Source organism: Aythya fuligula, chromosome 9, assembly GCF_009819795.1.
Source record: "Aythya fuligula isolate bAytFul2 chromosome 9, bAytFul2.pri, whole genome shotgun sequence".
NCBI classification, from domain to species: Eukaryota; Metazoa; Chordata; class Aves; order Anseriformes; family Anatidae; genus Aythya; species Aythya fuligula.
The window spans coordinates 2087001-2112761 of NC_045567.1; the positions used below are offsets into that span (position 1 = coordinate 2087001).

General features: G+C 38.8%; 1 protein-coding gene across 1 annotated transcript in view; it reads left to right on the forward strand.

Annotated features, from left to right (window-relative positions):
- The window catches only part of SLC9A9 (solute carrier family 9 member A9), a 217796-nt gene extending 196490 nt beyond the window's left edge, over window positions 1-21306 (forward strand). The window contains 2 exon segments of the mRNA XM_032193572.1: window positions 17295-17400; window positions 17880-21306. Of these exon segments, the coding sequence (XP_032049463.1) occupies window positions 17295-17400; window positions 17880-18101 (328 nt within the window). The 3' untranslated portion in view covers window positions 18102-21306.
- The last annotated feature ends 4455 nt before the right edge of the window (window positions 21307-25761 follow it).

Sequence of the window (25761 nt, forward strand, 5' to 3'; positions counted from 1 at the left end):
AATTTCTTCCCTATTCCTGCTCTCTTCAGGATCATCTCTTTGCTCAAGCAGAGGAATCTAATCCTCCTCAGCACTGGTGATAACATCCTTGCTTGCAACTGTTTATGAAATCTGCTCATGAACACTGCTTCATATATTAGCCTCACTTCAGTTTAACAAGACTCTTTCCAAGACTGGGAGCTGAGACACACCTCTCACAGTCTCTCTCCATTCTTGGATGCCTTTGTAAGGTGACACAAGCTGGCTAAATGGGAAATTAATTTCTTATCTGTCTTCTAGTATATACTTTTGCCCTTTTGCCTCTCAAATAATCTTTTCCCCATGAGACACTGTACCTCATATGTTTTGCTTAAACCTACGTAGATATTTGATCTGTTATTTTGACCTTGTCTAGCAAATCAGTTATCTTATCAAAGAAAGATACCAGTCTAGCCTGACACAATCTGCTTTTGTTAAAGCACATGACATTTTATCCTTTTTTCCATATAACTTCAAGTCCTTGATTACCCTTTTCTTTCACTGTTCAAAGACTGCACTTAGTACTGAGGTCAGACTAACATAGCCATCCCTCAACCCAAAATACTTACAGTCTTATGTCCTTGATGGCTACCCTAGGTCATACAAAGCTGTACATACATGTACAGTTGGACCCTAACTGTATATTTAGGGGTCAAATATTTTCCCTCAAAACTGTTTTCAACAGAAGAAGAAACTTTCAACTGAATAAATATGTTCTTGGAAAATTCTGACTCTTCACTGAAGTTTCAGGCATCTAAAAAGAGAAACATTTCCATCTGAGAAATCAACTATATCTCTATTATAAATGTTAACTTGGTATCTCAAAAGAATTGTAGTCTGATCAAAAAGAACTTCTCTCAATGTGCAATAGGCAAGAAATGCTATGCCAAAATTCAGAGTGTCACACTCAAGTACAAAAAAAAATAAATAATTAAGGAGTAAAACAGCTCCTGCCTGTAATCAGGGTGGGGGGCTAAAGCAGCAGAGGGAGCTGTTCTAATGGTGATCAGGTAGAGGATTATTAGCAATGCAGGCAAAAAACTATTTGTAATAAAGGTGTCATAAGTCTTGGATCATACCAATGCCAATGACCCAACAGGGATAGATGATGGATGTCTCCTTAGGTGTTCCTTTGACTGAAGCGAAACAAAAGGAGAGGAAGCCTCATTTAGCTCTGTCATGATACTGACACCAACAAAGCATCACTCTCCTACCCACTACTACCATACTGTTAAGCCTTCTGGAAGAGGAGCTGATCTGGTTTCTGCAAATTATGCCTAGTATTTCTCTTACATCTCACCAACTCCCCAGAAGATCCCCTGGGAGATCAACTGCCATGGGCAGAGGCACTAGGAACACCCAGTCCCAACACAGCTCCCTTCCTTCTTTGCCCCTGTTTTCCTTGGCCCACATACTCACTCTCTCAGGACTGGGTAGCACAGGACTGAAGAATGATGTAGAATGGAGAGAGGATTGTCCAAGCTAGCCAGAGTGATAGAGGGCCATGCACAAAGCCAGGATTATAGATACTACAGCAACCTAGTAATTCTGATATTGTTTAGCATCAGGCATTTGGCATCACGATGCTCCTGAAGAATGATTCTAGTTAACATATAGCTTTAAGTCAGCTTCTATGACAGTACTGAAGGCATCATTTGTCTGGGACATCTGTTGTTCGTGACAACTGCAGCAAAAACATTTGACCCTCTTAAAGTTGCCCATCACTAATCACATGCTGACTGGGACAGTGCTTTCCCTATGCACCACAAGTATCTTGCCACAGCATATTAGTAACAGTTCTGCAGAGCTGGACACTGCTTTGAACTGGTGTCAACATCCATGAGGTATTTGATACTGTAAAAAATATCTCCAGATCACGTAAGAGAGAATAGTCCACTCCTGTAATTGCTTTCATATATGTTGGAAGCAGAAGTTAAAAAAAAAAAAAAAAAAAAAAAAAAAAAAAGGATGATTTTAAATCTAAGTCTCTTACATAGAGTCCTCAAGATGCCAAATGAGCTAAGTATCCCCTGCATTATGTTGTTGACAAACCTCAAGTCAATGATTATAATTGAGTACAAAGAAAATACAAATTTGTCAAGCTCATTCAAGACCTACAGGTTCACACACAACAATGATGAAATATTTATTCCACTGGTAGAGAACAAAGAGGATCTTTGATGATGTGCTTGCACAGAATGTTACCAAGCTAAATGAAGCAGAACTAAGCTAGAAAGACAAGGATTAGCAAGTGAAGTCACACAGACATAACTTGGGGCAACTAGGCACATAGGAGAGGAAGAAAATACCAAAAAAAAATAAAAATAAAAAATAAAAAAATCCCTTTATGATTCTCCTAGTGTCAAAGAACTTCTAAAGTGTTAACTAATTAAATTCATAAAGCACAAATTTTAGTCCACAAGGGGTCTTTACATTATCCAGTCTCACCTCTTAGACATCATAGATACAAATTTCATCCTGTATTGATCCCAGGAATAGCTCAAGTATTACAGGTACCAGGACCATATCCATTTCTGATCAGAAGAAAATCAGCAGTGGAAAGTTTATTACTTCCCTTAGGAATGTTTTCTACAGGTTAGTTGTTGTTAAAACATTTTTTTTTTTCCTTTTATAACAGATTGAGTTTATCACCCTGCTTTATTTTACTGAAAAACGTTCCAATAACAGTTGTTTTTTCATGTAATGATACTTAAAGAGTTCATTAACTCACTATTTTAACTTCTCACTTAATTTTAATACCTCTAGGGCAGAATGAAGGATCTCTTTCTGATATCCTCTGAACCTTCTGAAGCCACTTACACCAGGCATGGTATTCCAGCACTGGTCTCTCTAGTGTTTTGTACAGAAGTATTGACACTAGTTTTACTCACAACTCACTGTTCAAATGCATTGCCTTTTTTTTTTTCTTTTTTTTTTTTCCCCTTTTGGAGCTCATGAAAAGCTTACAATCCGCAATCACTGCAGGTACATTTGGCCCTTCTTGCTTGTTTGTTTTCAGGATTGCAACTAAAGGAAATATATCCAAATGAGACCAGCTTACCAAGTAATCAAGGTGTGTTTACATAACTGCTCTGTCTTTATCATAATTTAATCTACATCATCAAACCACACACCATCACCACTAACAATGGTGAAGTTGCTGAATATCACATTTTTTACCAAGCACTGAAAACTTTAAAACACTCACCAATCCATAGCAGTTCTCTTCTGGCAATTACTGCTTCAAGTCTATCAATCAGCCAGTTCTTAATCAATTTAATGCATGTCTTATTGATACTTTAAAGAGCTAATTTTAATCATAGTGTCATTTCAAATGCCTTTCACAGTTTATTAAATGCAGATCATTTTTATCAATCAAACTTGTAATTTCATCCAAGGATAAAATTAGATTTGTCTAACAAGATCTATTTCCTATATAAACCAATCTCTACAACCTTATGAGTAGGTTAAATGCAGCTATTGTCACCACACCACATTTATACTCTTCCTTGAAAGCTACAGAGGGAAATTTCTAAATACAGAGTCTAAAGCTGTCCATCTGCAAGGTCTACATTTACATTATGGAGAAGTTTCTCGTACCAAGCATGAGGGACTAAGAGGTTGTTTTAAAAATTTATGTAATGCAACTTTAAATTATGATTCACAAGACCTGGGCAGGTCCTTTTGTTTTTAATATGTAATTTTAGAACAACTTTCAATATTAGGCCTGTTTTATACTTAGCCCCCAGATTCCACAGTAAGGAGGTTGAAAGTAGGTGTTGTCTAGTTTAAAATCATTTCTTTAAAGTTTAGGTGTCTAGTGCAAATACAAGTTGCAGACAAAGCCAAGTGCATTTATTTGAGCCTTTCTTTCCTATTTTTCATTTTTTCCTAGGAGAATTTGACCTTTCAGCCAGCTCATTTCCTGCTAGAGCACTGCCAGCTCTAAATCTTTTCAGACAGTACCTTGATGCCAACCTTTTCTATACTGCAACCTTATGTAAAATACATTAACTGATCAAAACTATGACTGCTGCTAAGACATCCAGTGAGCTTAGCAGTATATTTTAAGTTCCCAAGTTTGTTTGTTTGTTTGATTGATTATTTTTATTATTTTTTTTTTTTACAATTCCTGTTCTTTTTTTTTTCCTTTTTTTTTTTTTTTTGGTAAAAAGTAACAAACTGGATTCTGCCTTAAAAAATAAAGTCTACAATCTTCCTAATAAATAATTGGTGACCTTCAAATAGGATTAACAAGAAAATCTCATGTATATAGTACTCCATATCAAAATATATATATCAAGACACTACTTACAGATATATCAAGGTATACAAATCTAGTTTATCTCAAGATATATATAGATATAAAAAATAAAATAATGCCAGAGTGCTGCAAAGCCTTGCCAATCATGTCAGTGGCATTATTGAATGCTTGAGTTCAACAGGGGCTTGGAGAACTATGTGACCTAAGTCACACTTTGGCATGCCAAAAGATGCCAAAAGCTTTTTTTTTTTTTATGGCAAAGCTCTAGACAAGAATAGAATTATAGTAGTTCAACATGAGTAATTCTGTCCTTAGACCACACGTACATGCAACACTGCCTCAGTTAGAAAGGTAAATCAAACTAACCTATGTTTTTATCAGATTATCACTTCCAAAGACCTTACAGGACTCTTGCAACTCTGTGACTCTGGTCTTTGCCTTAGCTCATATGGAGAGCTGTAGGCACACTGTACTTCTTGCTGCTCAGAGCTATTTCATACTGAGAAATGCAGTTCCTGACAAGATTTCAGTTCTTTGCTTGATCTTTGTCTTCTGCACTAGAACACTAAGGTTTTCACTGAATTAGCTCAAACCATACCATTCGTAACAGAAGGTCAGTTACTTATAGGGCCAGACTGTCCATGATGTCACAGGCTTAAAAATCACTTTGATATCAGCCAGGTCTTAGCAATCACAGACACTCAGGAACATAAGCAAGCAAGGCTGCTAACATAATTAATTCCTGAAAGAGGAAGCCCCAGAGGAGACAGAGCCACGTTTAGCCTCCTTTCCACAGCAGAGCAGTACCAGGGGGAGGAAGGACCTGGAGAAGCCAAGTGCCTTCAAGAGACCAAATCCCTTCTTACGTTGACAGGGGTAAAAAGAGATCAGTGTACTTAACTATCTAAATGCTATCATCCAGAAACAATTCTGTTAACTAAATTACCAGTTAACTGAATTATCCCAAGTCACGTCTCTCAAAAAGAAAAAAGAAAAAAGAAGAAAGAAAAAAAAAAAAAAAGACTACATAGGTATTTTTGAGGGGGAACAACTGGTTAGGAAAGAAAAACCAAGCAGGAGTTCTCAAAGAGTTAGGCTTTTGGAATACTCATCTAGGTCTAAATCCATTAAGATATTAAGGCGTTTGGAAATGAGCCATTAGAGTGAAATCTGTCAGCAAACAGTTTTGAAATCAGATCTGGATTAGGAGTTGAGCACAGGAGTTCTGTCAGAGAGGGGAAAAGAAAAGAGCAGTGATCTCCATGAATATTTCTTAAACAAATCACATTCCCAGAACAGCCATACTTGTTCATGCAGCATATAGCTGCCTTTTGTATTACAAGCCACTCATGGCTGAAACCCCAATAGCTGACCTCTCCATCTGTAATGAAACACTGAGAATGAGAAAGCCTCATGCTCATTCATGCTATGCTGTACTTTTCCCCTTCTCTATTATTGTCTGCATTTGGGTCAGTGCCGGCATTGGTACATGTGCATAGTGTATTGCACCAATAAACAGAAGGGAAAGATGCCAAATTAAAACAAAAATATCTTTCATAACTGTCTCCAGAACCTTTCACTGGAAATGTAATGATCTGTGAGCCATGAGGTAGGCAAGCTGGTGCCTAATACCTGCAACATCTCTATTAACACATCAGTTATCCATTAAAAAGGATTACAAAAGCATTTAGCATCCTTTAGCCAAATACAGCAGTGACAACATTACAAGGATGCAGATTTTCTCCTACTGTGGCAGGAGCATGTACCATCATGCTGAAGTTCCAGCACTAGGTAGAAAAAATAAACTCCTCCAAGTACTCCTTGTAGGATGTAGAGCAAAAAGGGGACAATTTCCTTGCCTTGCAAGAGGCCTAGGGTCTGGTACCCTCTATTGTCTTGGTTCACACAGCAATAAGTGTTACAGTATCCAGATCACACATCCTTTTATCACAGGGTCCATGATTTCTTCAAACAATGATTGCTACAAGTTGAATACCTGCTATAAAACTATAGGTCAGGTTTGCCTGAAAGTGAGTGTCTTTTCATTTCACTACATCTCCACGTTCCTTTAAAAATGTGGAAAAATAGTAGAAATGCTTATAAATTCTCATTGCAGTTTCTTGTCTGGAATACCACATCTTTGCAAAACTATGTTTTGCTTTATTCAAGCAAAAGTCATCCAGTTTTCCCAACTTTGTCCAGCTACATTTGCAACCAGGCCATAAAAAGTCACTTGTCACAGTGAGTGACAAGTCCCCCCATCACAGCACACTGTTCCCAGTGACCATCCTGTTCTGTACCTTTCACAGCCTCCCCGGAAGCTCTTTTCTGCAAAGACAGAGTTTGGTCATCCCCACTCCAGACTAGCCTGCTAATCTAATAGGAGCTGTGAGATCACCTATCCCAACCAGAAATATAGTGACAGTTTTTCTATTTGTTTTTATATTTCAATCAACTTCTCTGCCGATCAAAAGGCAGTATGAGTTCTTGTAATATGGATTCCCTGTACTGTTATTGTAATCTGCCACTATTCCTAAACAAAATATTTCCTGTTACCTATTTAGAATTTTAAGCTGTAAAATTAGGATAAATACCTCAAACTTGTTTTGCTCCAAGCAGTATAAAAATTGCTATTATCCTATTGTCCTTTGTTCAGTACACATCTTCCTGTTGCTAGGATCTCTAACATAACTCATTATCCTCAGTTGTTCTTTGTTGCAATATTCCCATACCTCTTCAGGAACGTTATGTCATGAGCATTCTCTAGCTGGTCTTTCTCTATTTTAAAATATATTTTCAAAAGCAAAGATCTGACTTGTCAGAAGGCTGCTTTATATGGGTTATAGTGAAGACTATTCCCATGCAGTGTCTTTCGTTCCTCAAACACTGACACTTCTACTTCTTAATGTGTTTGGTTTTTGTTTTTTGTTTTTTGTTTGTTTGTTTGTTTTTGTTGGTGGTGGTGGTGGTGGTGGTTTTTTGTTTGTTTGTTTTTTGTTTTTGTTTTTAAATAATAAAAAAAAAAAAACCACACACACACATTAGAGACTTTCAACTTCATCCAGCTAGCTAATTGCACACATAACATGGGTTGCACATTGGAAAGAGCTACAAAAGAATCTGCAGGTATAATCTTCATACCAATCTGCTCATAGGACTAGAGATTCTCAGAGGATATATTAAACTAAACAAGCTTCCTATTAACAAGTCTTTACAGAGGCTATCCTGCTCTCAGCAGCTCAGTGAGATTAAAAGACTTTTTTTTTTATTGGCATTCCCAGCATCTCTCTTAGTCATTACCTAAGTGTCCATAAGCACAATATGTTATACTAGAAAGCAGAACATTATTCCAAGAAAAGTCTTAAAATGTGCCCTGATCTTGTTACATGGGCTTTGAATCTGCTTCATTATCTGGAGCAAGTCTTGTTTCCCACAAGTGTATAAATGAGCAAGTGTATAAATGAGCAAGTGTATAAATGAGTATATAAATGAGAGTATAAATATCATCATTTTGTGAGTGCATCATACATAATTCTCTGCTGTCAGCTTTGCCATGGTCTTCACTCAGCACATGTCACCTTGGTGCTCTGCTTTTATATTTAGTAGGGATATACACAAACCTCTAATCACAGGGCTTTTAATAGATTCATATTGGGCCAAGAGAACAGCTCTCCAGTCTATAGTTCACTACTGTACCAACACAGCTTTCTAAAAACTTCCAGAACTTTCATTTTCTTTGGAGTGACCGTTTTCTTCCCTCCCAGGATGATACCCATCTCCTTATTTACTCTTCTTTACTCCACAAGGTTCTGATAAAGAAAAAGACCCTGTTTGTTTACACACCCCATTTTTTTCTTTCTAAAAACTGCAATGAATCAGCAATTTTTTTCTTTGTTTTTGCTAACATCTACAAACACAATCAAGTATCAGAATATAAGATGCTCTGTTCCCATAAGCCGTTCTCCACATTTATAGCTCATTGTTCAAAACTGCAAGGAAAGTTTTTTTTAATGATTTTCTCTTAGGGGAGGTTCATATTTCCATCTCAAGTTGCACCTTTGTAACTGGGATCATTCTCTGATTCTTGGCAAAGCAGAAGCCAGAGATTTATCAAAAACTGTCTCCACAGGCCTGTGAACCATTTTAACTGCAATTGTACAGCTATATCTATAGTGATGAAATACCCAACTTCCTGAAAAAATGCCGAATAATTATTTTCCTATTCAAGCATAAATTTGGTGCACTTCAGCTCTCAATCCATGTCACCAGAAGGCTTTAGCAAGCATATTACTCTAGCTGCTGTTTGCAAAGTTCTGGCTGCCATTTTACAGCTTTGTTTTCATTGCAGTATTTTAGTTTGAGCTGAATGACACCAGTCACGTTTGGAAAGTATTGTTCACAGGACTCTCCTGCTAGCCATTCCCACTTCCACCAGCCTCCTGGCTCCCCAGCTCTCCTCTCCCAGGGCAGAGGCACCACAGTCAGTGCTATCCCCAGTACCAATCTTAGTAGATGTGGGTTCATTTTACCCGATATAACTTCTTGGTGAGAGGTTTTTAAAAGCTTTATAGCTTCCACTATATTCAGATCAGATCTTTTCTCTAAAATGTGATTGAAGTAACTCACTTGATTAAACTTCACTGTTTAATCTGGGGATTTACTGTCCCTGCATCTTGCAATTGATTAGATCAGTGGGACCACAAGTATTAGATGGTTGTTAGCAGTATCTGTGAATGCTGCCAGTACTCATTCTTTACACATCTATTTTCTGGATTATTTCTTGAGCAGATGGTGAGAACAAAGATGCCCATGTGAAACAGTCTTCCACAGAGTGTAGAAATCCCTGCTAACTTGCTCTTCTGCAGCCATTTCCTCTGCCAATACCGGGCCTGCACTTTGTTACAATGGACATGCTTTATATGAAGAGCTTGAAAGTGATCTCATTTGAGGCAGCTGGCATCAGTCTTTTTAAGGCCTTAAGGATCTACGCGTTGCTAGGTCACACCACTGTTCATCTTTTCTAACAATACAGTTTAGCTTACCCAAGCCAACGACACCTCCAGCTTTGTAACCACACTGAAAATGTACCACTATCAGAAGCTCCTTTTCTATATGGTGAATTACTGCACACAGCACGCATTCTGTTGCCAAGCTATGGGCATGCAAGTTTTTAAAATATTATGCGATTTTCTATGCCTTCCAATGTGCCAGGCTTTATTTATTTAATATTTTGAGGTGAAATATCTGTCTGTGCATACCATTATCATTTAGGTTTTCCCAAGCTTAATGATTTTAAAGTCTTGATTTCTGCTTGTGGCTTTGACATTAAATTTATTTCAGAAATCTGTATTTCACCTTTGTTCTTCTAATATGCATACACTGCTTTTAATACATTATTTCCTAATTAAAAACAAAAGGATGCCTTTCAAACTCTCTTAGTTTCTCTGGTATGGAGGATATTGTGTTTGGTTTCATGTATTTTGCCTCAGGATTTTTAATTTCCTAAATCCTGAAGTGAGATTCATTTCATCAAACTTTAGACACCTAATTATTAGCCATTTAAGTCTAATCTATTAGTTCAGATTTTTATAGTCAAAAAAGGGAAAGAAACTCATCCTAGTTGCAATTCTTTCCAATTAACTTAGGCACTGCAGGATGAAACTGCCTTGGGATTTGCCCATTTCTCTTTACTGATGAAAATGTAAGATGGGTAGATTAGTTTTCTTTCAAATATCCTGCTATTAGGTGTCCGATGATGAGGGACATGGAACCTACCAATGATGCCAGTTTTGAATCACTTTTTTTTTTTTTGTGAAAAGTCACACGGATGTTATTAATACCTTTTATTTATCCTGCACTGTAGCCAGGAAGATACACTTTTATCTTACTGTTCCTAACTTTTTTCTTTACCATTGTATGCAGCTCTGAGAACACAAAGCAATTTGCTTTTATACATTTGCCTTAATAATGAACATTTCCTTTGCATCCCCTTATGCAATATCCTGCTGAAAGCTACCCTCTGTAACTTCACTGTATACTTTTCCACAATGAATTATGCGATTGATGTCACTAGCACAGCACAGACTTAACTCTTTGTTGTGTATGTAGATGACTCCCATGCAGACCTATTGGGGAAGGCAATTTCTTTTTATTTGGTTGTATTTTGATCAGAAGGGTTATTGTTAGATAGATAGTTATGTCCTTGTTTTTATTATGCAACTGACTTGAGAGAGGTTTTTTGTTCTTCTCTTTAGCTACCTCAGTCTGCATCCTCTTTCTATAGTTAATTTGCCTGACATTAGTGTCTGTTCACGTATTCCTGTTGAATCTTATTTGAGTAACATTCTGTCCTTCCACATGCCCTATCCTGTTTCCAGGATTAGCTGCATTACCCACACATCAATTATATAAGCAAGCCTCCATTTATGTCTCTGATTTTCCTTGCATTGAGATGTTAAATTTGGAATATAATAGGCTTCAAATATAATAGGCTTCAAATAACTTGAGTAAGATGCCTGAATTTTCCTCTCCTCTTCAGTGAGTTCAAAACAAAAAACCCATCATGTGCAAGTATCCCAGACATTTTACTCAGTGCCTACTAGAGAACAAGCTACTTCCCAGTCTGCAGCTACTTATCTATAGAAAGACCCAGCTAAGATCAATTCAGCTAACTACTTCCACCTTGCACATATCTCTACAGTGATTCCAAATTTGAAAGCTTCCAACTTTTAGCCATACTCTGCATCAAAGCCAGAGTTCATTCTTTGGGTCTGACACTACATCTGATTCTGGAACTTTACAGTCAGACAGTTTTCTGTGAGAATGCATTAAACTAGTTTTTATTACCCTTGATTTTCACCCACTCTCACTGCTCTCAGACATGACAGAGAGAATGGGTCTAGAAATCATTCAAATATACCCAATAATTTAAGCTTCCCAGGACTACAGTACAATTCCATTTATCCTGAGTTTAGTATTTCAAATTAAAACAGTAGTGGGATTTAGGGAGAGGATTTAAAAAAAAAAAAAAAAAAAAAAAGTCAAAGAAGCAGAGCACTATTCACCAATATCAAAGATAAATTCCAATATCACTTATGCTAGATTTAGTCACTTCTTAGCTTTCTCCACAATGCAGATCAAGTTATCTTTGGATGTTAAATCACTGTAGATCTCATGCTCTTTTCAAAAAGATACTTGTTATTCTAATGATTAAATCCTATATAATCATGCCCTGCCTTTTTCAACTGCTGTACACTGATAGCTCTCCATCCTCAGAAGAAAATCCCCTGGTATGTGAGCAAAGATCATTCGCCCTTAGGAATCCAGATCCTCCTTAGGAGGATCTGGATAGGCTGCACCGATGGGCTGAGGTCATCTGCATGAAGTTCAACAAGGCCAAGTGCCGGGTCCTGCACCTGGGGCGCAATAACCCCAAGCAGAGCTACAGGCTGGGAGATGAGTGGTTGGAGAGCTGCCCATAGGAGAAGGACCTGGGAGTATTGGTTGATAGTCGGCTGAATATGAGCCAGCAGTGTGCTCAGGTGGCCAAGAAGGCCAACAGCATCCTGGCTTGTATAAGAAACAGTGTGACCAGCAGGGCTAGGGAGGTGATTGTCCCCCTGTACTCGGCTCCGGTGAGGCCACACCTCAAGTACTGTGTTCAGTTTTAGGCCCCTTGCTACAAGAAGGACATCGAGGTGCTTGAGCAGGTGCAGAGAAGGGCGATGAAGCTGGTGAGGGGCCTGGAGAACAAGTCCTACGAGGAGCGGCTGAGGGAGCTGGGCTTGTTCAGCCTGGAGAAGAGGAGGCTCAGGGGCGACCTTATCGCTCTCTACAGGTACCTCAAAGGAGGCTGTAGTGAGGTGGGGGTTGGTCTGTTCTCCCACGTGCCTGGTGACAGGACGAGGGGGAATGGGCTTAAGTTGTGCCAGGGGAGTTTTAGGCTGGATCTTAGGAAGGACTTCTTTACCAAAAGGGTTGTTAGACATTGGAACGGGCTGCCCAGGGAAGTGGTGGAGTCACCATCCCTGGAAGTCTTTAAAAGACGTTTAGATGTAGAGCTTAGGGATATGGTTTAGTGGGGACTGTTAGTGTTTGGTCAGAGGTTGGACTTGATGATCTTGAGGTCTCTTCCAACCTAGAAATGCTGTGATTCTGTGATTCTGTGAAGTTCCCCCTTAATCTGCTGGGCATGCATTTAAGACTTGGAGATGTCTCTGTGCCCCACCAGCTCAGTCACACACACAAACTGTTGCATGAAGATTACCAAATAATCTCGGTCAGCTATAAACAGCAGTTAGCCATGTACAAAATTTAGGCAGATAATCTAAAGTTCAGTGGTTTGCCTGCTGCTACTCAAGCATGACCAAAACGGAAGTGTTTGCTTGTTAGACTATGACACAGCTAGTATCAAAATCACTCTTGAAAACTGCAGCTCTGCAAGGACCAAGATATCATTTGTCCTTACTGTGAAAAACATGGAATGAACAGAAATTATATCTTTTCTGTGTTAACTTTCTGTGTTAACTTTTATACATTTCTTCATATATATAAAAATGAGAAATAACAAAAACTCATGACATAACTAATTTACAAACTCCAATTTAAGTAGAAGTATTCACTAAATAAAAGCCACGATCCTCAAGAATCTTTCGAAGAGTTGCACAAAGGAAAGATTCTGGGTGTGGCAACATTCGCCTCTAGAGATGTATGTGCACAGCAGAAAAGTAACACCAGGCAATGGAATATTTAAGGACATAGTTTTAACAAACATGTACTTATGATACAGCCTACCTGCTATAGGAAAGTAATCTCTGGAAAAATCACTAGATGTAATTTTGACTAGTATCACAAGAATTTCTGTACTTCAGGGCTTTTTAATACTAAATATTGTAGTATAAAAGTATTTGCCTTTGGGAAGGATGGAATTACCTTGAATTACAGAACCACCATTATGCAATGAAATAAAAGGTAAAAAAATACCTTCTGAGCCTAATGCAGTGTTTTATGGAGGTAAAGGTGAGCTACCACATGTATTTAAGAACTGCGGCCACCTTTCCTGCCCATGGGATTTTGTTGTTTTCTTCTTTAAACTATATATAAATTAGTTTTCTCTCAAAAGCTCCAGTCAAGCATGCAGAAGGAGAGGGCACAGTAGTTACTGTTATATATTTAACAAAACTATTACAGTTAGAGTAGAACTCTGACCCTCAAGCAAAAGAAAAATGCAAGTCCTAGAGCCAGAACAGATGCGTTACAACCATAGTATTTTTTCCTCTTTGAATATACTAATGCCATTAAGTCAAAAAAGATAGCGATTTACCAATAGTCTCAAAAATTTGACAGAACACATGAATTTAACAAAAGTATAGTCATTTGAAACTTACTAACCAAAAGAAATTGAGATTCTATTTTTTCCCGTTCTGACATGAATCAAAAACTTTGAAAACTCCAAATCTTCTGCATAATGGAAATCCTAAATTTATGGTTACTGGTTTTACCGTTTGCCATAAGGATTACCTGATCTCTCTCATTTGAAGGTTTTGTTTAAAAAATTACGGTAATCTGAGCCATTTAATATATAGGAGGAAAATTTCTGAAATATGCATTTGTTTCAGGCAGACAGAGGGAACGAAAATCAAGCAATTCCAAATTTTTCCCCTTAAAAATCCTGATGAGACTATTTTGAAGTGATCTATACTTGGCGGAAAAAAATTCAAATCCTATCCTGGTGATTTGAAAGTCCAGCATAAACGAGATCCCATTGTGAAACTTCCGTTAAAAAGTTTGCTATTCATACCCTCAAGCTTATTCAATCTTGAGAACAAAACTCTGAAGATCTTGTTTTTGAGTATGCTGTATCCTCCAACAGCCCATTTGACTTGTTCAGCTTCACCAGCCCTAGCAAACCACCCATCTGCATTCAGGCTACATTGGCCCGAGATGTTATCTACCTCTAGATGAGGAAGTCTCATGATTTAAAGTGAGAAAGACTGAAACGGAGAGGAGTAAACACTGATTTAAATGCCGTCTGATAGCAGTACAAAAGAAATGAACTATGCCTGGTGAGCAGGGACTGCAGAATGGAACTGCCAAAACAGTTGCCAGGATGTTCAAACAGCAATAAGGGGACCCAGGGTAAAGATTTGTGGGTACATGAACGGAGAGCAGAAGCCTGGAAATTAGGGATTCAATGGGAAATTTAACGGCCTACTTCAAAAGTGAAGGCATGCTAACATGCCAGCAAAGTATACAAATTTATATGCTGTAAGTACACATGCACAAACATTTCAAACTCAGTTTCCCAGCTTACAAGATACCACCACTCCAAAAATAACATTCTTTAATTTACTGTATGGTATCTGAGACACGCAGGTAGCCTGTTATGCCCATAGAGGACTGAAATGCAAGTGAGAGTGGGTTGATTGATATATCTTCCTGCTATCTTTTCCCCATCCCTGAATTAGGAAGACATAGATTTGGTTAGGCAGTTATATCTGAGTTCTGCTAAGTTCTACACTTAGTTTCTTCCAATTTTTAAAGCTGCCTTAGTGCAAAATTCATCTTTTTCTATTACCGTATTTAAATTATTTTTCCCTGGAGATGTAATCAGGCCAGCTGGAATGTGATAAGATTTTTTTGCCAGCCTTAAAATGCTGTAGACCCATGTCTGATATATTTTTGAAATGCCAGCATTATACATGGATTAGAATTCCCCTTTCATGCTGCACTGAACAACGTGATTATGTCTGCAATACTATAAAGCAACTGTGTCAACAATAAAGAAGAACCATTTGTGGCACAGGTCATTAAAACAATGAAAAATAGGCCCATGCAAGTGAAGTTCTTAGTGGGCTGAATAATTACTAGTTAACTAAGGAACAAAGCAGTAAATTTATTACAGGTTTAGAAGCATTACAATAAAGTGAAGTCAGTTTTCTTGAACTTGAACTGTATCAGAAGAGACTACAAAGCAAAAACATTGACAGCTCACAACAAATGCAGAAAAGGGAAGGGAACTTAGAGGATGCACAACTGGGGGAGGGTAGAATAGAAATCCCTCCACTGAAGACTTTTGTGCCAACCAAGTAGTCTGCCCATTTCACTGTGATGGTGCTGGGCTACCTGAAAGCATGTGTGCCATCCGTATATAACATAGGAGGTAAAGAGAACACACATTTCACCGAGGGCTATAAAGCTTATTATAAAGTTATAAGACTGTTTATACATGAGATCCAAGAGATTGGATTAAGGAGGTAGTGTAGAGGAATATTCATTCTCAGTTACTTATTTTAGAAGGAATAATGGAAAACAGAATAATCAAGTTTAACTTCCATTACAAACCTCTGTTTTTCATGCGGGGTCTGACAAGTCAGTTCAAACAATTCAAGTTTGTAATAAGAAAGCCAGTATTAAAAAAGATTAAAAACATAGAATTAGGCTCCTACTTCCATTATTGCCTTTTCTAAGCACTTCAGAAAACTCATATTGATAGCTTCTATACATTGCTTTTTTAATAATAGTTCTCAACTACTTGGCACTTTGAAGGTTTTTTCCCTGGAGGTTTCCAATAAGATTGGATCAGGAAAGATTTCATTTAGTTTTGCTCAGAACCTAAACTTTCCCTATGTAATTAGATCATGAGATTCCCACCTTGGTCAATTCCACTAGATCAATTTAATCAGATTTTAATATAGTCTTAAAATCTTTTTTGAAGTGGACTCATTCCTTTTTTCACATTAGCTCAGCATACAATCTTGCATGAAGAAATTCATGGTCTTCTGATAGATACAATTTAATTTTAAAAAAATCCACAGAAAAAAATACACATACCAAAAACAGACTACAGAACTTGTGTGGCAGTAGCATAGAGCTGAGCAGATTATCTAGCCTTTCAGTCTGTAACTGAGAGCATAAATGGTGTTTTACGTGACAGTTTCTTCAGCAGACAGAGTTTGTACAGAGTATGTGGAGCAGTGATGTCAGACGGTTATGAAAGAAAAGGTGGTACTGGCTGGGCTAGGTTGAAGATATACTGCTACTTACTCAGTATTCCTGCAATATTGCTGCAGAGCTCAAGTAACCCCTCAGAGTTACATTTGTTACTCTCCTCTTTAATGAGGGAGTGCGAGAGCTGGGGCAGGAGGGAGAATAAAGAGGGTCAATAATCAATAAAGCAAGTTTTCCCTGGCAGCACAAATAGCTGACAGACCTGCTTCCCAGAGAACACCAAAAATTACTTTGCGAGTAGCTGAGGAGATAAATCAACTTGCAGAACTCTTGGGAGAGCTATTATTGACAGATACAAGGATGATATAATTGCTTAAGATGAGCAGGTTTTTCTTTTATCTCAATAAAGCCCTTTTGGATGAAAAGATAGGAAAGACAGGTGTGAGACAACAGCATAAAGCCTGTTCTTAACTTATTTACATAATTTTATATAAAGGAGCATTGATGTATGAAGTGTAAAATGTGTTGAATGCTGAGAATAGGGTATTGCTGAGAATTTACGTACACTCCCAGAAACAAAGACACTTTATATTTGAAATTTTTTATTTGAAATATACTTTGCTGATTGAAGAAATGCACTGATCTTACAAAAGGTTGAGTATATGTTTAAGAAAATGTTTACTACTATTCTTACATAACCAACTGATACAGTTGCATCTGAAAGTGTTTCCTGTTACAATTGCATAAGAGATCACTCTTACAGCAATCAGCAGATGAGAACAGCAAACAGGATAATCTACTGCGCATTTCTTCTCTTTGAATTCCTTCTCCACTTCTGTATCCTGTGACATACCCTTCAGCCATTCTGGCGCCCTTCAGAACAGGTCATCCTAACTAATGAAAGGTGAACCAACACAGTAACGGGTTAGCAAAGAACTGTTTGCTTTGTTTACATTCAACTAGACAATTACTGTAAGCTTTGAAATGAAGTTTCCTTGCATAATACAGAAGCATCTTAGTATCAATAACCAATATGGGAGATATTCTTTAACGAACTTCACAGATACCTAAAACCTATTTTAACCCATGCTGGTCCACCTCTCACAACGACATTACCCGAATGGTGTAATCCTGTTGCCAGACTTCTGACCAGCCCCAGTGCATACGGAGTAAGTAGTTAATGATATATATATACAATTATTATATGGATTATATGGATTTCTTCAGGATTGTAGAGGAGGGATCTCAGAAGGTACAGTGCTACATTTTCAAGAACAGCCACAGATTTTGTGAGCTTCAAATATGGGAAATATTTTAAATAATTCAGTCAGATGCTGAAAGTATTGGCTGTCCCATTCCACTGGCATCAGTGGTATCTAAGTACTGAAGTTATCTTAGGTCTGGACGGTAAACTATGTTCCCCAGTACAGCCTGAAAGCTGACCATGATAAGCAACTATTTGCTTTAATCAACATCAAGATGAGATCAACATGGTAAATTAGTAGCTTAAAAAAAAAAAAAAAAAAAAAAAAAAAGGCAGATAAAGTCAAAGTAGAATTGCTTCAGACCTGTTTTTCATTTAAGCTTTATTAAAAATCCTTCTCTATATAGCTTCTTCCACTGATGTTTTTCCTTGTCTGAAACACAGGATCAACTGAAGAACGAGGACACCAGTTATATCATAAATAACGATGAACTGAGTGAAAACTACGAATCCTCTGCTCATACACTAGGGCCAAAACAGGAGAGAACAGGCTGCACCCAGGCTACAAGCAAGGAAGATATTTGTGAAGGAGATCTTGGATTAGGAACATACGAACTCCAGCTTGAACACACATCATGTCAACATCAGCTAAATTCATTGGCATGAACAGTAATTTAAAATTGTAAATAAAAAGTAAACCAAAGAAAGAACATTACATGAGCAAAAGACTAGAAAGAGTACTAAGCACAAAAATCTTATATCTTACTGAGTAAATTCCTGTTCCTCTACATAAAGTTTACCGTCACTTATATAACTACAACAATATGCAGTTTTGTCTTTTTTTTTTTTTTTAAACTGTAGCAGTTGTCATCAAAAAGGTAGGCACTGCCAGCCCACTGTAAACCCATTACAGCCACATGTTTTCTCACATTGCATTTGACTGTATCATGCCACTCACACATGTACGCTGGCCTTTGAATGCATCTTTAACCAGCCGGGATGGAAAGAAATATCTTTCTAACATACTCATGCTCTCAGCAGTTTTTATACAGCTGCTCCTGAACAGATCCACAACACAATGGAGAGGATTTTAGAAATAAAAGCAAGCATTTAACAGCATTTCCTGCATTCAAAGCATTAAGGTACCATCTTAAAAAAACATTAAAAAAAAATCTGTTTCTCAACACTCAGAGTTAAAGCACCCAATTTGGGTTCTCTTGTTGCCTAGCAAATATATAGCCCCAACGCTCCCTAGGCTGTCTTTAAAAGGACAAAAACATCTCCCAAATGATCCAGAAAAGCCTGCACAGAGAAATGAGCTGCTTGAGGCACCTAGTAGGAGATGGCTAAGAAGTAGAATTGTCTCAAGACCCAGAGAGTGGTGAGATTTAAGCGGCTAATTACAAACTCCAGGGAGGCTCCCATCAAGATGCAAGCTTTTGATTCATTTAAGAACTACATGTAGCATAGTTTTTTGCATGAAGCATGATCAGAAGTGCTGCTTTCCCAAGCACTCCCCACATCAAGATTTTCTATAACCCAAAGTGTACAAAACAACATTACCTCTGCTTAGAAGGGATTTGAAGCTGCATCCTTCGCCCAAATATAAAGACTCCAGCCACTAAGCCAGTAAATTATGCTGAAATAATAGATCCTACCACTGTGGAGAATGTTCCACTTGGTACAAAAAAGAAAAAATACTTGGAGGGAAAAAAGATGAACGAGATGCATACATGTGAGCACACGAGCATGACAGGGATATCACTAGTTAAGTAAACATAAACTCTAGTAGTACCTATTGAATTTATACAGGAAAGGAAGAAGATTTTTCTGAAGAGTACATGATATAACAATACTTAACATGCATTGCAGAACCTCAGTCAAGTTCCTTCATGCTCACAGTGTAACCTTTTCCTGAGGACCAGTCCAGGAGCTGCTTTCTAAATATGCCTTATAGCATAGTTTGTATAGGGTCACACCATGATACTATAAAATAAACATTAGTAGCAGGAGGCATTCCAGTTGGTAAAATCAGCAGCTGTCTCCCCACACACACACACTGCTTCACTGAATGGGCATGACCACTGTTCATACAACAATTATTCCACAAGGCATTTGTCATTACAGTTTCATAGCACAAAACTTACAAGCTGAAAACAGCATTGTTGTTTGTAAAATAATTTTAAGTGTATACTTTAAGACATCATCTGTTTTATTTTGCATTGCCTTAATGAAAAAGTTGTCTCTAATCAAATATCTCTGGAAAAAATATATCTTAAGACTGGCAACAAAGATAAACCTCTTTCTGTACTTATTCTGGGCACACACTTTCACATTGGTAGTGAAGTCAGTGATAGTTAGATATAAAAACAAGAGGAGAATTTAGGTATGAAAGTATTGATTGTTTGCATAAGTGCAGAAACTGACTAAACAAGTGGTCAATCACATACACAATGAGCTGCCACATACTATTATCACACGTTAGGGCAGATCAGCATTTGTACCAGGGAGGTACTGCAAATACAGGGGCAGAGACAGGCTATTGTTCTCACAACGTGTACCTTTCCTAACCTCCACAGTTTGAACTAACAGTGCATGATAATGTTTCCAATCAAGTTTTTTTAGTAGTGTCATTCTCAAATGCACAGTCAATAAGCAAGGAACTTGTAAACCGTAAGAATAAAAATCAAGCCATCTCCATGAATAGAGATAAGGCTGAATACATCTTGATTTCACCACAGATGGAAGCTGAAATACAAGCTTCAATATAATCAAGCTTTAGTCATTTTTAACCAGTAATTAATTAGCCTGGAAAAGTGTGGCTCTAGAACAATTGCTTTAAGCATAAGTTTGACCACTGGATATGCCATCATGAAAGATCAGAAGCTTAGACTGGCATTTTATTTTCCCCCAAACACTAAACAAGTAACTTCAAAGGAACTCAGTCCCCCTGTGGTTTAAAAAATAAATAAATCAGGCATGAAAAGTTTTCAGAAAAAGTAGTGAATTTCCAACTCCCTGCCTTGTTCAGCTTTGCGTTGTGGAAAAAAGATGCATAGTAGGTCATGAGAAGGAGAAAGGGTGAGAAAGTAAGGTTTTATTGCCTAGTACTGCACATCCTGCAGCATATTGTGGGAAGTGGTAAAGACAACAGGAAACAGGAGAGCAGGTAGAGACATGCCTCAGTGAGATAAATATGTGGCAACACCATGAGAAATTATCATGGACAGGTACTAGCACAGTCCTGATTTCAGTAGCTAAGATATCCTGTTGCAATCTTCAGAAGTACTGAGTACTTGCCACCAAGCTTCCCAAATTCCTTGGGAAGCATGGACCCCAGTCCTCAGCTTACAGAGCAAATCAATAAACTGTTATTAAGAAGATGCAAAGCTGTTTTTCACAACTGCTACATGACCTGCAAATGACAAACTCTTCCCAAAAAGAGTTCTGCTCTTAGATTCTGCTCTGCAATCCGTCCCACAGTATACTCTATGGGGTTTTTGATTTGTCGTCTCTGTGTCCAAATCTCTCACACGTGTGAGAAATGTGATAAATGGAGAGCTCTGGGGTCTGAAGTTCTGTTTATTCAAAAAAGAGTCGGTAGTGAGAACTCCCCTCACTGTTGTGTCTGTATGCCTAAACTTCTCTTGGTAAAGAAAGTCATCTCTTGTAACAGGAGAGTTCTTTCTTCACGACAGATTTTTATGCTGTCTGTCAAGAAGCTCAATCAGTGGTCCCAGCAAGATGGAGCTTTATCCTCCAGGACTATGATCAGCAACAAAATACCATTGGCTTTTAGGAAATGTAATTTGAGCTGCAAGCAAACCTGAAACTTGTATTAAATGGCAATAAAAGTCCTGATGATCCATTACATTGTTCAGCCTTGCCATTGCCTAATTTTAAGTTATTCTTTTCGTGACATGCAGTTTAAGAGAGTTAAAACAACATTAAAACAGATGATATATTTGTATTCAAGTAAAAATTACTGGCAACAAGTAATTCTGCACAACCATTTAAACAGAGCAATGGATGTTGAAAGGCCTTTAATGTTAATTTACAGTTCATATGCTAGAGATTTAAACTACTCAATATCTCACTGCATTTGACTGAACCCTCAAGTTACACATGATAAATGTGAAGCTATTCTTCCTATCCAAGTTAATCTGATAGAACACCACTTGGAAAAGAGAGATGTAAAATATTGTCAAAACAGTGACTGTATGTTTGAAGGCCAACATGCTAGTAGAGACGGAAATCTGCAATACTGCTAAACCTTTCAGTTTTCAGAAGTAACAAGTGAAGTTTTATATTGAGCTGCAGAGAGTGTTTAGCAAACTCTCTCTGGTTTGCTTGGTTGGAAGCAGCAGAATGAATACAGGATATAAATAGGAGATAGGAGAGCCAGCCCCAAAGACGCTGTTCTAAAAATATCAGGTCACAATGATAACTTTCACAGAGAAGTGAAACATTCAGTAACCTCGCTGAAAGCAGGGGCCACTAGAAGCAAACATCTACACTGCTGTGTTAAAAAGATCCCATTTTTCCTCAGTAACCATACTAGGGCTAACTCCAGACCAACTAACCCTGTACATAACTTAAGCTGCTAAACTAATTGCATTGAAGCCAAGAGTGATTCACACCCCTTTTGCTGAGCAACCTAAGTGCCGTGCTGGGCTTTGAATGATCTGTACAATAGGTCTGTCTGCCCTTGTGAAAGCTGGTCTGTATTTTGCTATCAGACATCAAGTAATGCAGACCTGTAAGGTCCCACCTGCTAGGTGTATTGGGGTACAACACAAAAGCAGCGAGATACATGTCACTTCAGATGCACATAAGCACTACACATGTTTTCAAAATTCTTTTTTTCATGAGTTCAGTGAATCCTCAGGACACAAACATCTGTTATGCACTTAAGAAAAGGAAAAAACAGAATACCCACTTTAAAGATTGGAAGCTACTTCTAAAGGCAAAGTTACTTTCCCCTACTTCCTTCGAGTGAAATGCAAAATAGCCCTTTTCAACATCTTACAGAAAACCACTTTTGAGCATTGTAAAGAACTTAACACAAGCAAGCTCATCCCTGACAGAATAATCCCAACAGACATGAGTTCTCCTTAGTGAACCGTGAAAGGCTTGTCAATATTTTTATTTTATAAACAGCCTTTCAGAGCTTAAACTCTCCAGTCAATCCTAATTTCCCAAGCAAGCAGTAAGCATCAGTCCCAATACCAGTTAATTTTCAGCTCATGAAATGCCTTCCCTTAGCTCAATGATTAGCTTTCCTAGTAGGTATTACTGCTCAGGAGAATTTGACAAATGTTTGGACACATTTTTCCTTTAATATTTGGGGAAAGGGGGGGGTTAACGGTTTAAGTGTCATAATTGCATACTTCCAGTTTCCCCACTGTTAACAGGCACATTGCCTTCTTCCCACAGCAGCCCACCCTGGCTCTGGGCACACCACAGGAGGCAGGGAGCACTTCACAAGCTCTGCTGCACAATGGGAGCCATAGGAATGACTCTGCTCCAAAATAACCTTTTTTCCACCACTGTCAGAGCACGGGCAACATCTTCCCACTTAATTCAGTGTTGCTGGTCTCTATTACTCCTCTGCAAAAATGAAATCTGAGGTACAAAAGAACAAATATTGTTTCAGGCCTCAGAGGATTCTCAAATCTGAGCAAACCAAATGAACATAACCCTGTGAAAACCCAGCAGGGCCTGAAACCTTGGTGCCAGAAGCAGCAGTAAGGAATGCCCGGAGGTGGTTTCCAGCCATGGCACTACATCCTTCTTTACTACCTAGCTGTCTGCTTCTGTGTGCTGCATCTGGACATAAATAACATACTGCTGCCTCAGTAAGGATTTGAAACTAGAGAGCACTACAACTAACAACCTAAACACTGAAAGGAATAACCTTATGCCATGATATTAGGCATTATGCAGGCCTAGGACAAGTTACAGGCAAGTGAGTTAGAATCATAGAATCATAGAATATCCTGAGTTGGAAGGGACCCTTAAGGATCATCAAGTCCAACTCTTGACACCGCACAGGTCTACCCAAAAGTTCAGACCATGTGCCTAAGTTCACAGTCCAATCTCTTCTTAAATTCAGACAGGCTCGGTGCAGTGACCACTTCCCTGGGGAGCCTGTTCCAGTGTGCAACCACCCTCTCTGTGAAGAACCCCCTCCTGACGTCCAGCCTAAATTTCCCCTGCCTCAGCTTAACCCCGTTCCCGCGGGTCCTGTCACTAGTGTTAATGGAGAAAAGGTCTCCTGCCTCTTGACAACCCCTTACGAGGAAGTTGTAGACTGTGATGAGGTCTCCCCTCAGCCTCCTCTTCTCCAGGCCGAACAGGCCCAGTGACCTCAGCCGTTCCTCGTACGTCTTCCCCTCAAGGCCTTTCACCATCTTCGTAGCCCTCCTCTGGACACTTTCCAACAGTTTCATGTCCTTTTTATACTGTGGTGCCCAGAACTGCACACAGTACTTGAGGTGAGGCCGCACCAGCGCAGAGTAGAGCAGGACAATCACCTCCCTTGACCTACTAGCGATGCCGTGCTTGATGCACCCCAGGATACGATTGGCCCTCCTGGCTGCCAGGGCACACTGCTGGCTCATATTCAACTTGCTGTCTACCACGACCCCCAGATCCCTCTCTTCTAGGCTGCTCTCCAGCGTCTCATCGCCCAGTCTGTACATGCAGCCAGGGTTTCCCCGTCCCAGGTGCAGGACCCGGCACTTGCTCTTATTGAACTTCATGCGGTTGGTGATCGCCCAGCTCTCCAACCTGTCCAGATCCCTCTGCAAGGCCTTTACGCCCTCATTTGAGTCCACAACTCCTCCAAGTTTGTTGTCATCAGCAAACTTGCTCAAAATACCCTCTATTCCTACATCCAGATCGTTTATAAAAATATTGAAAAGTACCGGCCCTAAAATGGAGCCTTGAGGGACCCCACTGGTGACCGCCCGCCAGCCTGACGCAGCTCCATTTACCATAACCCTTTGGGCCCTGCCCGTTAGCCAATTGCTCACCCATCGTATGATGTTTTTATTTAGCTGTATGGTGGACATTTTGTCCAGTAGGATCCTATGGGAAACCGTGTCAAAAGCCTTGCTGAAGTCCAAAAAAATCACATCAGCTGGTTTCCCTTGGTCCACCATACGGGTGATCTTATCATAAAAGGAAATCAGGTTAGTTAGGCAGGACCTACCCTTCACAAAGTAGGGTAAGATCCCATAAGTTAAATAGGATTTCTGACTCCAGAGGTATGGTACCATCTAAATGTAACCCAATGCTTTTGCATACATGCCTGACTGGAAATGATAATATAAGAAAGGGAAATGAATAAATGAATGAGGAAGGAACGGGAGACAGAAGTCAGTGCTAAAGAAGACACTTGAAGTGAAAAAGATCACTAAGATATTATGTGGCAACTGCAGACTAAAAACCCCAACAAAGTATTTGCCAATAAAGAAAAGAAGAATTATCCTGAAGAATGCTGCTAAAATCTTTGCCAGAGTTCCATCCCTGGCTCTAATACTGCACTGTAAAAACTTCAGCACTCCACAGGGCTAAAGGGAGACATGGCTGCCAGCTGAAGGTTGACCAAATTTAAAGAAAATGAAGAAAAAGGAGCCAGGGTGAAAGGCTAATCCTTCAACAGCACTGTTAGCAAAGTAATAAAGGCAACACCAGCCTGCTATTTGCAGAAGTGTGGAAAAACAACTCAAGATATAAGTTCCTCAGTATTCTTCATTTCTTCTCCCCCTGCCTTGCCAGCTATTCATTTTTTTACCAAGTTGTCTCTCTCACGTTCTCTGGCTTACGTTTAGAATGAAAACTTCACTTTCCACGCTGCTTTGGCTAGAAATATTTTATGGAGTCCTTTCCCCCTTAGTGCACGATTCGCACCCAAATTTGTAATGGTTCTTCAAAAAGAAGCCAATGTATGAGTGTGTCAGCTACATAATGTCTACTCCAGGTACAGATTGTACATGAAGACAGATGGGTCAAGCACACTGGTTTACCCTTCAGGCACTTCACTATGGCTAGGAAAGCTAAAAGCAAGTGCTCATTTATTTTAATTACAGTAATTAACCAGAATAAAGGATTTTAAAATAAATAAATAAGGAAAATAAAGGAAAAAATAAATAAGGAAACCCTGCTGAATGCAAAATGTACACACACACAAAAAAAGTCCCTATTCTGTTCTACAACTACTTCACTTACTGTGGGAATCAGTCTGCTCTCACTCAGATCCTGATATTTAGAGGCCTGAACATCACTAATGGAGAATCTGCCAGGGATCCTTGGATTCCCT